This window comes from Megalobrama amblycephala, linkage group LG18 (assembly GCF_018812025.1).
Source record: "Megalobrama amblycephala isolate DHTTF-2021 linkage group LG18, ASM1881202v1, whole genome shotgun sequence".
Taxonomy (NCBI): Eukaryota; Metazoa; Chordata; class Actinopteri; order Cypriniformes; family Xenocyprididae; genus Megalobrama; species Megalobrama amblycephala.
This window is the reverse complement of record NC_063061.1, coordinates 15,343,688-15,359,620: the sequence shown is the minus strand read 5'-3', so window position 1 is coordinate 15,359,620 and position 15,933 is coordinate 15,343,688. Positions and strand designations below refer to the sequence as shown.

General features: G+C 39.8%; 1 protein-coding gene across 3 annotated transcripts; it reads right to left on the bottom strand.

Annotated features, from left to right (window-relative positions):
* Nucleotides 1–1,193: 1,193 nt before the first annotated feature.
* On the bottom strand, nucleotides 1,194–15,077 carry si:dkey-175m17.7. 3 transcript variants are annotated; one of them, XM_048166323.1, is made up of 5 exons: nucleotides 14,752–15,077; nucleotides 11,268–11,325; nucleotides 3,981–6,151; nucleotides 3,037–3,342; nucleotides 1,194–2,748 (listed from the first exon to the last, which is right to left on the bottom strand). In XM_048166323.1, exons 3-5 carry the CDS (start codon nucleotides 6,133–6,135, stop codon nucleotides 2,483–2,485), a joined length of 2,727 nt encoding a protein of 908 aa, XP_048022280.1. In that variant the 5' UTR covers nucleotides 6,136–6,151; nucleotides 11,268–11,325; nucleotides 14,752–15,077; the 3' UTR covers nucleotides 1,194–2,482. The 3 variants fall into 3 exon arrangements, with proteins under 3 accessions (XP_048022280.1, XP_048022279.1, XP_048022281.1); XM_048166322.1 differs by lacking the exon at nucleotides 11,268–11,325; XM_048166324.1 differs by lacking the exons at nucleotides 11,268–11,325; nucleotides 14,752–15,077 and adding an exon at nucleotides 7,630–8,487.
* Nucleotides 15,078–15,933: the final 856 nt, after the last annotated feature.

Below are 15,933 nucleotides of genomic sequence, written 5' to 3'. Positions count from 1 at the left end.
CAAGTTCTCATCCACTAGCATTATTTGACTGACAGACGGCAACGGTTGGAGTTAAAAATCATCATTTGTGTTCTACTCAGCACTCTGTTACCTCACTGAGACCTATTTATTAGGTGTTGCTTACCTAATCGTTTCCTCTGGGCATAATCAAGCTACAGTGTCAGGCAAAAACACTGTCAGCAGAGAGAGACAGAATAAAACAGTCAGCATGTCACGGTATGACAAGTACAAGCAGCAGCTGACCTTAAAATAACAAAGCAATGGCATTTTTTAGCAGCCATTTTAAGCCGGGTTCACACTGTCCGATTGCCTGAGACAAATTTTGTGAATCCTAAAAGATTTCTTGGATCCTAGGCCAAAATCCGAAGTCTTTGATTGATAGTTTGACATGTTTGCCAACAGCCGTTGCAATCAAACCTTACCTATTGGCAGTGTCCAGAAGTTTTGACAAGCAACAGTCGTAAATGACTATTATAAATCGTACAGTATGCACCTTAGCTTTATAATTTGGGAGCATTTCTGTCGTCTTGTACCTATAAAAGGCACCTACTGTAGGTACTGTAGGGGGTTTTGAACTGGAGCATATTTGAACTGAAATGCAAAATAGTACACTTTGTCACGCGCTGCTGGGCAGAGAAAATTAATGGAGACACAGCAGTGGTGTGTGAAGGCCCAATGGCTCAGTGAGGCAGATAAGAGCTCAGAGATGACAGACAAACTCCTCACTTGTCAAGACTGATGAGAAGAGGCTTCAAGGACCAAGGATGAGAACTTGACAGTGTACAGGAAGAAGAATGTGTTTCACAGTGAACTGAGTGAAGTCTTTTTCACAGAATGTATTCCCATAATAATGCATAGTCTCTAAGAGAACACAGAGAAAGAAAAACGAAGGTAGGAAAATGAAGGAAGAATTCAAATGGAGGAAGGGGCTCTGGTTTCCTTTGTGGTACGTAATACAAAACCAGATTGTTTGCCTACAGTCCTGAGAGCACTAAAATCTGATCATGGTCAAAATAGGCAGGGTGTTTAAAATTAGGGCAACCATTAAAGCCGAGTTCATTTTTCTTATGCCATGAACTAAATACCAAATGACAGAGCTACATCTGCACACTATCGGCATGGTACTTTCATGCTGAAACTAAAATATCTACTTGACAACTTGATGTGCAATTCTGAAATGCAAATTCAAACCATACTGAAGAGAGAGATTTATGATGATGACTTGGCCCAATCCAGTCAAAGTAATTTTGCAAAATAATAAACAGTGTAGATATTCCTTTTTAAAAATGTAAAATAGGATTTGCGTTCGATTTCACAAGATCTTTCTCCTCATAATTTCAAAACACCATTTGCAGCACAAAAAAGACAGCAATAAAATATAAAGAAAGCACAAAAATAAAATTAAATGTGTAAATTGAACCAATGCACTGCTTGCACAAAGTTAAATAACTAGTCAGCTGAATAAAAAAGACAATAAAAAAAACTATTGTATAGTCTATTGTGCACTTTTGCTTTTTTTTTCATTACACAGTGCTCTATACAAATTGCCCTCTGTGCAATATCTTAAGATAAAATATGATTTTTGGATGTTATCTGCCATTATAGTGGCTGGTTCATGTCCCATGAAAAATGTCCATTAGTGAAACAATGTCAGAGCGAAAAATAAATTAAATCAGTTCCACTTCCACATCAACATCAGTCTCTATTGCACACCTCCCACACAAAGACACTAAGATGAAGGATTCAAGAAGTAAAATCAAGTAACAAAAATAGCAGTATCGAAAAAATTTCAAAGGCAAAATGAATCTTCATGTCAGTGGAGAAATTTATAAATAGTTGGCAGCTAACGCAAAAGTAACCAAAAAAAGCACTTTCAAACGATCTCCCAATTCAAAAATAGTCTGTCTAGAAAAGTTCTATGCACAGTGGAAAAGGAGTTTGAAGTTTGCTACAGCTCTTGGGTCTCGAATGTGATGCACGTCACAGTTCTGAGAAACTCAAAACATTGAATATTTTTCTGTGCTTGACAGCCAGAGAATACTTTGATTGCATTTGTTTTTCCCTAAATAATCTTACATAACATTTGTATTTAACCAAACTTAATAATAGTAATATAATAATACTTTAAGTGAAGTGAATTGTTATTTTAAATTAAAACTTGGCACATCATTAACAGAGTATCAGGGTGGGTAGCGCAAATATCCATTTGTAATGTAAGTGCTATTTATATGAAACAAAAAGATTTAAAAGAGCAGAGGTACCTCAATTAAAACAGACGAAAGACCCTTTATTTCTCTCTATTTCTTTCAAACTTCTTTCATCTTCTGGTTATTTCTGTATCTCGCTCTTTCTCTCTCTGTCAAAATCCTTAATCTCAACTGTCGCAACATTTTCTATCCATTCGTTTCTCTCCATTAATTCCATCTTCCTAATGATCTCCTTTTTCCCTCTTGTTTTCTTTTTTCTTTCTTGCTCCATCCTTTTAAACTTGTGTTTCCAGGCCACTCAGTTTGGGGGTGAGGATGCGAGGTGTTACCCCAGAGTTGAGGTCTCTCTCAAACTCTAGCAGCTGGCCCATGAAGTTGAGGTTGGGGGAGACTATCGGTCGCCGACCCCGCACATACTTATAGGCGTCAGTCATGGTCATGAGGGTGTGCTTCATAAGGTAAGCAATGACAATAGTCGCTGAGCGGGACACGCCTGCTTGGCAGTGCACAAGAACACCCCGTCCACACTGGTGCGCTTCCTCTGAAAAAAAAAAAAAAAAGGGGTGTGGCACACATCAAAAAACAACACAAACCAAAAATATTGATGACTCATCCTGCACTACACAGATTGTGGTTCAATCAAATGCTCTTTATAATGAGAATGTCCTGCCCCATAATAGCTATAAGGCTATTAGCTATTCAAAAAACAAAGGGATAATCCTGGCTACCCTTAAATAAGTCTTCACAGGACAGAAAATTGCACTTTGTCAAGCCATCTCATTGGGTCTGTAAATGTTTAAACTATGAAAGAGTTGACAAGTTATCTTACCGATAAACTCAAAAACCTCTTCAAAGTACTGTCGCAGGTTCTGCTTGCTGTTGTCAGTAGCAGGGAGCCTTTTGTAACGCACCAAGCCTGTGTCCAGGTGGTAGAGAGGAAGATGGGTTGTGACATTGACCACAAAACCAATATTGAGACGAAGCAGTAGATCCAAATCCTGTGCATCTCTCTCGTTACCCAGAAAAAGAAAAGGGAGGATGGGGCTGATCACAGCATTCTCCACATCTGGGGTCATCACACTCTCCTCAGACAGTGACGCTGGGAGGGAGGAGGAAAGAGGGAGGGAAAGGTGCACTGGCAAAAACAAAACAAACAAAAAAAACATACTGTTGCTTACATTTGTTTTGTTATATTTCTAAATAATTTATGAATAATTTGATCATCTTAGAGAGGTGTGCTGGTATGCTGGAAAAGGGTTTGAATGTTTTTAGATTCTTTTCAAGTCATTTAAATATGGCACAGAGTATGATGTCATCAAGCCCTTATGTAAGAAGAAATCCATCCTCCTTATCTTTCCTGTTTGAAGTCTCATCGCTCTTCCCTCCATAGAATGGCTATTATCCTTTAGTTCTTTCAAAAAACTTAATTTTTTGAGTTTTAATAAGACATAAAACAGAGGATAAAGCATTCTGAAATTTCAGAAAAAGAATTAAAGGTAGACAGGGCTTAATCAGAAAAGATCATGGGTAATGTAACTCTGGCAATCTTTTGAAGCTAGACTAACGAGGATTATGCACCCCACAGATTAACTGAACTGTAATTTGAATACTATTAGTGCACATAGTCATAATGGGATATGAGAAAATGAAATCGAGGTCAGTACATTCAAGTGGGATTATCAATGTGAAGAGATTGTGCTCATCTTTCTGAGTGGTCAATCATCAACACATTCTAAAGATGTCACTCAACCTGCTGAGTACTTGCATCTTTACCTCGTCCATTTTCCTCATCTTGTTCTCTGTTGAGTGAGTTGAGGACCAAGTGGAGCGACTGTGCAGAGGGTAAGGTGTGTCCACCTTCCCTCTCCCTCTGTTTGGGTTTGGGCTTAATAAGTGTGCTAGGAGCAGAAGGTGGGGGAGAGAATGATGGAGGAGAATCTGGAGAAGGAGAGCGCAGGGACGGGGATTGTGGAAGCACTTCATCATCAAACCCGTTGCCATCCCCCATGCAAGCATCTGCTCCTTTGTTCCATAGCCTCTTGAGGGAATCCCTGCCCTGGTCCCCACTATTCCCTGATCCGATAAAGTCCAAAACCGCCATCTTGCCTTGCTGGAGCCTACGTCGTCCTGCCTGATCTGTCAACTGGGAACGAGTGAACTCCATAAGGTTCCGGCAGTCAAGGATTACAGGATTTCCGCCATTGCCGCTATTCTGGTTGTGGCCCATGCAGGTCCTTCCCGAGCCCATGCTATTCCCTGCATTGTGGTGGATAGGTTGGGTTTTAGAGCGAGTCATCTTTTTTGCTAGCTCCTCTGGCCAGATTGTGCGTACACTGTAATCGTCATCATCGGGCTGGTATCCTCCCATGGTATGTGCTCCAATATTACGGCCCATGTTGGGAGGATTCCCTCTGTGTGGGTTAAAGGTCACTACAATGGGGTCACTACTGCAGTAGCTGCATGTGGAGCTTCCAGTTTGGCTTGCTTTGGGATTGCACCCACTGACGCAACTCTGGAGTGCTCGAAGAGGTGCAGATGAGGACAGAGGAGTACAGGGTAAGCAACCACCAACCAGTTTCTTACGGAAAGCAGCAGGGCTCTCAAAACCTCCAGCTTCTCCAGAACAGGATGCACAACCTAAAGGTCTGAGCAGCCCTGTGCGACAGTCCGAGACAGTGCTGTTGGAAGAGGAGGTGTTGGTGGTGGAAGCAGTTGACAGGCACCCTCCTAAAGTCTTCAATCCCATGGTTCCGCCACCTCCGTTGGCAGCACTTGTTCCTTGGGTGTGGGAAAAAGAAGAGGATGGGCTTGTACTACGACCGTGGTAGCCAGTTGAATGACCTCTACCTCTTCTACAACGCACCAACCTCCAACAGCCACAAGGGTGGGAAAAGTCAATCGTACATGTGTGGTCAGGACTGGGGAAGCCTCCTCGGGAGGAAGTAGGGGAGAGAGGCAAAGCGTGAAGAATTTGGGGCCGATGTTCTCTAGTGCGTGAGGGACGAGGTTGACTAATGTGCTGGTAGGAGGAAGGGGCTCGGGAAGGGAGTGAGGGTGGAACAGCAGGGTAGTGAGGGCTTAGGATGGCAGCATGGGGTAATGGGGCTGAACTGTGGTGACGGGATAGGCTGTGGGCGTGGGGCAGTTGGTGGCCGGGTCCCAGTTTGGAGTTTTCTTTGTTTCCTACAGATGATACGTCCTTCTCACTGTGCAATGGGTAGCTGGTAGTTGCAGAACAAGACTTTGATGACAAGTCTCTATCTCTAGTAAGCTTGGATTTTGACTGCTGTCTTTGGGCTGGTACAAATTCCAGGATCCCTCCAGGAGAGACTGTAAGTTGGCTTGGATGATGGCTACTGTGCTGAGTCCTGTTTTGACTCTGATGATGGTTCTGGTGCTTCTCCACTGACTCTGAAGACTTTCCTTTGCATTTCCTTTCACCTTGACCTGGATCTAAGTGCAGGGACACCCGTTTAGTTCTGTTCCCCTTGATGCTTCCACTTCGGGTAAGACTACTGATGCGGCCTTTGTCTATGTAAGATCCTCCTCTTCCACCTTGGTCTAAAGACACTTTAATGTCAATGGTATGCGTGTGCTTGTGAGGTCTGGGACCTAAAGTTACAGTCCCATTGCTGTGACAATGGCTAGCATTGTGGCCGCTGCCCTCAAAGGGAGCACCTCGTTCTCCTTTTTCTCTCTGAACATGAGACGACTGCCTGCGCTGGCATTCCAGAGACAAGTAGTTGGAAACTGGATAGGAACGGGGTGGTGGGACTTGGGGCTGTGGTAAGCGGGGTGGGGGCTCGTTGTGAGTGGCTGGGCGGTGGGAGGAAGACTGTGATGTGGTTGGTGGGGAGGCCACGCGCAAGGCCAAACTTTTGGGGCGCTGAATAACCACTATGCGCTCGTCAAGAGGGAGCGGAGGCATCTGGGGCTGAGCAAAGCTGTGTGGTTAGGAAGCAGAGAGAAAAAAGGCAAATGAATCAGTGCTCGTTTACTTTAGTACTTGTGTAATTTGAAATAAATAATAAGTTAGAAATGTGCACATAGAAGACATACATTATGTGAGTATTGCACACACAGTTAGTATTAGTCACTGCACACAGAATTACATCAACAATTGTGATGAGGTAAGCACAGAAGACAGTCTTCTGTTAGTCATTCACAACCTTCCTTATAATTAAACACTGTGAAACAATAAAGAACAGCACACAGGGTACATCATAGACTTGTCAGTAAGACAAATCCTAATGTAACAGAAAATCCCTTTTGACCCATTATCTTTGTTAACATAAATTCCAGGGGTTAACATCTATCAAAGAAGGCACAAAAATAATTATTACAAGCACAAAAGCAAACATTGTAAAGAACTGTATAAATTGGGTAGCTTTGTAATGATGTCTTATCTGGGAAATATTGATGTAATTTTATATTCTTGGTTTGGTTATCACCATTGTCTTGCAACATATTGGCTTTGTCTACTTGACTGTTAAAGAGAGGTCATTGTTTTGCTGGAGATTACTAAGGCATGCATTTAAAGAGTTCATCTTGAATACATCTATTATAGTCAAACATGTAATGGAATGTAATTGGAATAATGTTATAATTTGTAATGGAATGTAAATGGAAAAATGTTATAAAAGAGATATAATCTGATGGCTGTACTAATCACCCCTCCACAGAGCAGAGTAGACCAGTTCATTATTCTAAATAATGAGAGTTTGAAACATTAGTATTAGATAGTATGTAATGTCAATGGAAAGACAATGGGAAGGTTAAAGGAACAGATCAGCTATTAATGAACATTTAGTCATAATTTACTCACCCTCCAAACCCATAAACCTTTCTTTCTTCAGTGGAGCACAAAATAAGAACATTTGTTTTACTTGAGAAAATGCAATAAATGGAGACTGAGTAATTACCTAATTTTTGGTTTGACTTGGTTTGAAATTAATATAAAGTTATATTAACCACTTTTATAATGGTTCTGCATTATTTATGATGCATACAAGCTTCAGTAATTCTACATAGTTATATTGCATGGAAAATAACATGGAAAGCAGGCTTCATGTTTGTGTTCCACAGAAAAAAGAATGTAATTTGGGTTTGGAACAACAAGAGAATGAGTAAATAACAAAAGAATTTTCATTTTATTCTTTTAAGAATAACCAAAGGGTGAAAAAAAGAGGAGAGAACGAAAAAAGTGTGTGTGTATGTGTAAAAGAGAATATAAAGCAGCACAGAGAGAACAGTTACAGGATGTGACATGGCTGGATTGACCTCATGTAGGAGGGAGGCATGCACAACAGCACTTGAGACATATACCCCAACACAACCGCCACACACACACACACACACACACAGACCCGAGGACAGAGCCAGCACACCATGCTCTTATTTCCACATGCATACATTCACGCACAGAGCCTGGTGATGGTATCCTCATCCTCTTTGCTTTTTTCAGTCTTGCCTTTTGTAGCCTGTGGTGGTGAAGGGGGGTGGGTGGTTACATTGACCCAGATTTGTCATATTGCAAGTCAACATCACTCCAATCACTTTAACTCACACACTAAACACCTTATCAGCAGTATTTCACACACAAACCACATGTGTAATGAGTTTTTTTGCAATGAATCACGTACAGCAGCACACGCTTGGGCATCAGCATGTGCTTCTGTCAGAGATGTACAGCATCAGCATCGATGAGCTCAGGTACCTACTGAGCACAGGCACAGCTACAAACAATGATCAGATTTCACTGATATCACCACAAAGAACAGTGTGTGGTTGTATAAATACAGTAATGTTGAAGCAAAATGATAACTGAACCATGAAAACAAACATGTACATCTGATATTACAGAAAGAAAGAAAAAAGAAAGGAAGCTCATGATGGACATTGCTGATTTTGTCCCCACCGCTTCATAATGTATAATATATGTGACAGGGATATAATACTGATATAAGACTATATAAGACTGATATTTTTATGATTTAATGACAAACTGGTAATGAAATTTTTATTTTTTTCCATTAAAGCATTAGTTCACCCAAAAATTACATTTCTGTCATTAATTCGCAAAGACCCGCCCCCTTAGTTACTGTTGCTTTGTCTGACAAGCTATGGCGCTCTCACGGCTCACAGAGTGAAAAATACATCGCGGAGCTAAGAAGACACTGACAACATGTCAACAGACAAGACAGAGCAGGTTGTTACTTATGATATTAAACAAAGTCCCAGCTTTCAAATTGTGTAATTATTTTAAAGAAATTCTAACAATAAAAAATGTTTTGTGGCTCTATAATGTGTCGTGGCAGATTGCTGTAGCGCCTCAGCTCAACCGGCTCGTGAACCAATCATCTCTTCCTACTAGTTAATTTATAGCATCAAATAAACATGAATGAACATGAGAAGGAATGTTGTTTAAAACGTGGAAAGACGAAAATACACATTTTTCAAGTTGTCCACCGAGGTTAATCTTCTAACTCCTGACTGCTTTGTCGGACAAAATGGCGGATTTGGCGTTATGATTGGTTAGATCGCTTGTCAATCAAACTCCCGGGGAAGGGTCAATTACTCACCCTCATGTCGTTCCACGCTCGTAAAACCTTCGTTCATACCTTTTGTGTGCAAAAACAAAACAAAAATAACGACTTTATTCAACAGATTCGTCTCTCCCCTGTCATTCTCATACGCTATGTACGCTGCAGCACTTCCAGGTTCTACATCCAAATGGCGGCTCAGTATTGGTTGGCTCCGGTCACGTGTGCAGCACGACGCATGCGCCGGCCAACACTGAGCCGACGTTCGGACGTGGAACCAGGAAGTCTTTCTAAAGTCGTAATTTGTGTTTTGTTTTTGCGCACAAAAAGTTTTCTCGTCGCATCATAACATTAAGGTTGAACCACTGTAGTCACGTTGACTATTTTAATGATGTTTTTACTACTTTTCTGGACCTTTAATGACGGTAATTTCATTGCTTTCAACGGAGGATAGAAAAAACCTCTCGGATTTCATCAAAATATCTTAATTTGTGTTCTGAAGATGAAAAAAAGGTCTTATGGGTGTGAAACGACATAATGGTGAGTAATTAATGACAGAAATTTCATTTTTGGGTGACCAACTAGACCACTAGACCAACAATTTATATTCAATATTCATCTGCTAGTCATATATCCAGTGACCTACAGAATCTTGAAGTGTCAGTTAAAGGTGTTGTAGAGGATGTTTTCGACGAGTGAGAAACCAAAGACTGTTAGTGAGTTTTTTAAATGAGCGCATGCATAAGAACAACCCCCCTCCTTCACAGCTCATTTCGAGGAAACGCCTCCCAAAACTTGTGCACGAGCATTGGAACACGAATGCTTGTTTACCACCGGCATTCACTGTGTTAGTGGATTCATTATGTCGGACTCACCGCAGGTAACTCATAATCTGCAGTTGTTACTCCTGACAAAAACATTGCATGCGGTGCCTGTGGAAAGTTACTGGAGCGCGCAGCCGCGCACGTCTCTCACAAGGAACGTAATGGCAGTGATTGACAAGCCAGAAGGCCAATCGTTTACGCGATGATCACGTAAACGATTGGCTGATGTTTTTAAGACCCTACCTCGTGCACAGATGATGTATATTGATATTATTACTTTCAGTGCACCGAATAAATAGTCTTTTATCAGTTAGTAAAGACAGTTTCAAGTAATATTGCAAAAATAAACACACAGTTAGTATTAGTCACTGCACACAGAATTACATCAACAATTGTGATGAGGTAAGCACAGAAGACAGTCTTCTGTTAGTCATTCACAACCTTCCTTATAATTAAACACTGTGAAACAATAAAGAACAGCACACAGGGTACATCATAGACTTGTCAGTAAGACAAATCCTAATGTAACAGAAAATCCCTTTTGACCCATTATCTTTGTTAACATAAATTCCAGGGGTTAACATCTATCAAAGAAGGCACAAAAATAATTATTACAAGCACAAAAGCAAACATTGTAAAGAACTGTATAAATTGGGTAGCTTTGTAATGATGTCTTATCTGGGAAATATTGATGTAATTTTATATTCTTGGTTTGGTTATCACCATTGTCTTGCAACATATTGGCTTTGTCTACTTGACTGTTAAAGAGAGGTCATTGTTTTGCTGGAGATTACTAAGGCATGCATTTAAAGAGTTCATCTTGAATACATCTATTATAGTCAAACATGTAATGGAATGTAATTGGAATAATGTTATAATTTGTAATGGAATGTAAATGGAAAAATGTTATAAAAGAGATATAATCTGATGGCTGTACTAATCACCCCTCCACAGAGCAGAGTAGACCAGTTCATTATTCTAAATAATGAGAGTTTGAAACATTAGTATTAGATAGTATGTAATGTCAATGGAAAGACAATGGGAAGGTTAAAGGAACAGATCAGCTATTAATGAACATTTAGTCATAATTTACTCACCCTCCAAACCCATAAACCTTTCTTTCTTCAGTGGAGCACAAAATAAGAACATTTGTTTTACTTGAGAAAATGCAATAAATGGAGACTGAGTAATTACCTAATTTTTGGTTTGACTTGGTTTGAAATTAATATAAAGTTATATTAACCACTTTTATAATGGTTCTGCATTATTTATGATGCATACAAGCTTCAGTAATTCTACATAGTTATATTGCATGGAAAATAACATGGAAAGCAGGCTTCATGTTTGTGTTCCACAGAAAAAAGAATGTAATTTGGGTTTGGAACAACAAGAGAATGAGTAAATAACAAAAGAATTTTCATTTTATTCTTTTAAGAATAACCAAAGGGTGAAAAAAAGAGGAGAGAACGAAAAAAGTGTGTGTGTATGTGTAAAAGAGAATATAAAGCAGCACAGAGAGAACAGTTACAGGATGTGACATGGCTGGATTGACCTCATGTAGGAGGGAGGCATGCACAACAGCACTTGAGACATATACCCCAACACAACCGCCACACACACACACACACACACACAGACCCGAGGACAGAGCCAGCACACCATGCTCTTATTTCCACATGCATACATTCACGCACAGAGCCTGGTGATGGTATCCTCATCCTCTTTGCTTTTTTCAGTCTTGCCTTTTGTAGCCTGTGGTGGTGAAGGGGGGTGGGTGGTTACATTGACCCAGATTTGTCATATTGCAAGTCAACATCACTCCAATCACTTTAACTCACACACTAAACACCTTATCAGCAGTATTTCACACACAAACCACATGTGTAATGAGTTTTTTTGCAATGAATCACGTACAGCAGCACACGCTTGGGCATCAGCATGTGCTTCTGTCAGAGATGTACAGCATCAGCATCGATGAGCTCAGGTACCTACTGAGCACAGGCACAGCTACAAACAATGATCAGATTTCACTGATATCACCACAAAGAACAGTGTGTGGTTGTATAAATACAGTAATGTTGAAGCAAAATGATAACTGAACCATGAAAACAAACATGTACATCTGATATTACAGAAAGAAAGAAAAAAGAAAGGAAGCTCATGATGGACATTGCTGATTTTGTCCCCACCGCTTCATAATGTATAATATATGTGACAGGGATATAATACTGATATAAGACTATATAAGACTGATATTTTTATGATTTAATGACAAACTGGTAATGAAATTTTTATTTTTTTCCATTAAAGCATTAGTTCACCCAAAAATTACATTTCTGTCATTAATTCGCAAAGACCCGCCCCCTTAGTTACTGTTGCTTTGTCTGACAAGCTATGGCGCTCTCACGGCTCACAGAGTGAAAAATACATCGCGGAGCTAAGAAGACACTGACAACATGTCAACAGACAAGACAGAGCAGGTTGTTACTTATGATATTAAACAAAGTCCCAGCTTTCAAATTGTGTAATTATTTTAAAGAAATTCTAACAATAAAAAATGTTTTGTGGCTCTATAATGTGTCGTGGCAGATTGCTGTAGCGCCTCAGCTCAACCGGCTCGTGAACCAATCATCTCTTCCTACTAGTTAATTTATAGCATCAAATAAACATGAATGAACATGAGAAGGAATGTTGTTTAAAACGTGGAAAGACGAAAATACACATTTTTCAAGTTGTCCACCGAGGTTAATCTTCTAACTCCTGACTGCTTTGTCGGACAAAATGGCGGATTTGGCGTTATGATTGGTTAGATCGCTTGTCAATCAAACTCCCGGGGAAGGGTCAATTACTCACCCTCATGTCGTTCCACGCTCGTAAAACCTTCGTTCATACCTTTTGTGTGCAAAAACAAAACAAAAATAACGACTTTATTCAACAGATTCGTCTCTCCCCTGTCATTCTCATACGCTATGTACGCTGCAGCACTTCCAGGTTCTACATCCAAATGGCGGCTCAGTATTGGTTGGCTCCGGTCACGTGTGCAGCACGACGCATGCGCCGGCCAACACTGAGCCGACGTTCGGACGTGGAACCAGGAAGTCTTTCTAAAGTCGTAATTTGTGTTTTGTTTTTGCGCACAAAAAGTTTTCTCGTCGCATCATAACATTAAGGTTGAACCACTGTAGTCACGTTGACTATTTTAATGATGTTTTTACTACTTTTCTGGACCTTTAATGACGGTAATTTCATTGCTTTCAACGGAGGATAGAAAAAACCTCTCGGATTTCATCAAAATATCTTAATTTGTGTTCTGAAGATGAAAAAAAGGTCTTATGGGTGTGAAACGACATAATGGTGAGTAATTAATGACAGAAATTTCATTTTTGGGTGACCAACTAGACCACTAGACCAACAATTTATATTCAATATTCATCTGCTAGTCATATATCCAGTGACCTACAGAATCTTGAAGTGTCAGTTAAAGGTGTTGTAGAGGATGTTTTCGACGAGTGAGAAACCAAAGACTGTTAGTGAGTTTTTTAAATGAGCGCATGCATAAGAACAACCCCCCTCCTTCACAGCTCATTTCGAGGAAACGCCTCCCAAAACTTGTGCACGAGCATTGGAACACGAATGCTTGTTTACCACCGGCATTCACTGTGTTAGTGGATTCATTATGTCGGACTCACCGCAGGTAACTCATAATCTGCAGTTGTTACTCCTGACAAAAACATTGCATGCGGTGCCTGTGGAAAGTTACTGGAGCGCGCAGCCGCGCACGTCTCTCACAAGGAACGTAATGGCAGTGATTGACAAGCCAGAAGGCCAATCGTTTACGCGATGATCACGTAAACGATTGGCTGATGTTTTTAAGACCCTACCTCGTGCACAGATGATGTATATTGATATTATTACTTTCAGTGCACCGAATAAATAGTCTTTTATCAGTTAGTAAAGACAGTTTCAAGTAATATTGCAAAAATATATAAAACAAAACATCCTCTATAACACCTTTAAGGAATTTTGTTAATAAATTACATTTGTCACTTGAATTGGTCAACTAGAATAATTAGTCCTCAGTGTGCAATGAGAATTTTGAAGTTGTCAAATATATGATTGTCAAAAAATGTAACATAACATTTTAAATTATTTGTGCATAACCTAATCATAATTAATGAGCTAATCTTAGCTCAGCTTTTTTAAAACAAAGTAAAGGCCACATAGCCAACACAGATGATTTAATCATTAATCATAGGCTACCACATAGGCCTATTCACATCATTAATGTATTTAGCATCTAGATTTATTCGCAGGCGTACATTAACGTGGATCATTTCCAGGCATGTTTTACATTCAAGTCAACAGTCTGTGACAGATGCATGCGCCTCCTCAACTCTTTGCCTAAATTTTGACTGCATTGTTGTACGCCATTATAAAAATTATGGTAAAAGGTTAACAGGATAATAAGGTGAAATCCAGTGGAATGATTTCGCGCATCGTCACACGTCATTACGTTCATTGCCCCTGAATTTCCCGTTTCTCTCACTGGCAAACGAAATCACAGCAGTAGCCTAATCCTTTGTTTCTAATGTTTTTACAACTGTCCAAGCATAATTGCGCTTAATGCGACGCCTGAACAAACGCTTACTTAGATGTTTCACTAAAAGAAGAATGATTACCAGCACAATGTTATCTAGGCCTAAACTAGTCAATGAAAGAGAAAACAAGAGCGTCCGCCACAGATTTGCAACTGTATTGACTGTCACTTGTTAGGCCATGCTGATGCTGTCACGCAATTTCGGATGCGCTTCCAATGTAGCCCAGTGTCTCTTCGCCATTCGAGCTCAGTTTCACTACCATTTCAATAGACTATGAGTGCTAAAAGAAATTATGCTTATTAGATTTAAAATGTATTTGCATTACAGTTCGAGCGTTTTGCGTGGATTTCTGGTGCGGTTCTTTAAAGACAAGCTCCAAAACGTAAACTATTTTTATTACAATGAATTTTTAATATAAACAATAGCTGCAATAAAGCTCGCACTTTCTCACTAGGCGACATTTTGTTGAAAATGAAATATTAAGTAGCCATTAAGTATCATTCATTGCCGGAAACACAGAGATACATAATTGCATATGATGAAGGCCTCAAAAATAAAACGAGGAGGAGAAATGACTTACGTTATAATCTGTACGTCCGCTGTATCGTCATTATTTGTGATAAATTAGATCCTTGTGTTTCTCCGCGCGACAATTCCGCTCCAGTGCCGCGAGACATTTACATAGCTGCGGTTATCTATGGTCTGCCTTAAAGTACGGTTTACATTGTAAAAATCCAGTGATGTCCATCAGTATAAGACATTCAGGCAGTTTATCCTCATCCTGTTCAACGCGTTTGACTTCATCAGTGTGGACAATTAACACAATAACAATGTGTACGCCAGCGCAATGTATGTGCGCTTCTGTGGACTGTGCGTGTGCATGAGACAGCGCGCTATGTGGGGGGCGGGGTTTCTGTGTAGGTGACATCATCCTAGACCAATCACAAACCAAATGCTGCCCAAATAACGTAGCTGCTGCAAAATATGCTATGTATTTTACAAGATTGCCAGTTTGTCATGTCAAAAATCTCTTTTTAAATAAAGTTTGACATTTTAAATTTCAAAATTTAAAAGAGCAAGCTGGGCCACAGTGCAAGGAGATCACTTGGCCCCCCGCCCTGGCTACAATTTTATTTGTCATAAAATTATAAAAACTCTTATTTTTAAAACTTTTTAAAACTTAACTTATTTTTAAAGCGAAATATCCTATTTAGGGATCTAACAGTTTATCATTTGATTTATTTATTGAAGAACACAAAAAGAAGATATTTTAATGAATGTTGGTGTCCAAGAATTTTCATTTTTGTGTGAACTATCTCTTTAAGAGAGAAGGGGTTTTTGGGTGGTGGGGAGTGGGGAGTGGACCCTCTGAAGGCAGCATCACGGGACCATAATCTGGCCTCGATTTTAAGTAAATGCAACTATGTTCCTCACTGGAAAACTGAAAAAGTACATTCTTTTGCTTTACAACTTTTTTATCCCATCAAACGACTAGAGATGGCAGCAAAGTGTTCATTCCTTCACTCACTGTCCAATGAAAGGACATGATCAGAGACTGTGATGTATGGCATAGAGCTAAGCAACAAAATAATAGAATAAGTTTTTGTTTGCACTTGTGCATTTGACTTTACCCGATAGGATTGGACCAACAAATGGTAGAGAAGGTAATAGATTCACCCGCTACTAGTTTCTTAAAGTGATACCAGTTGAAAAAAAACAACATATGCTGGTTAGGTATGTTTTGAAGCATGGAAGCTGTTTT

Excerpts from the sequence above, each read along its gene's own strand:
- si:dkey-175m17.7 (XM_048166323.1), bottom strand. The coding sequence starts at position 6,135 with ATGCCTCCGCTCCCTCTTGACGAGCGCATAGTGGTTATTCAGCGCCCC. Across the intron at positions 3,343-3,980 it reads AGATGAGGAAAATGGACGAG|TGCACCTTTCCCTCCCTCTT; the intron begins GTAAAGATGCAA and ends TGTTTTTGCCAG. Across the intron at positions 2,749-3,036 it reads AGAGGTTTTTGAGTTTATCG|AGGAAGCGCACCAGTGTGGA; the intron begins GTAAGATAACTT and ends TTTTTTTTTCAG.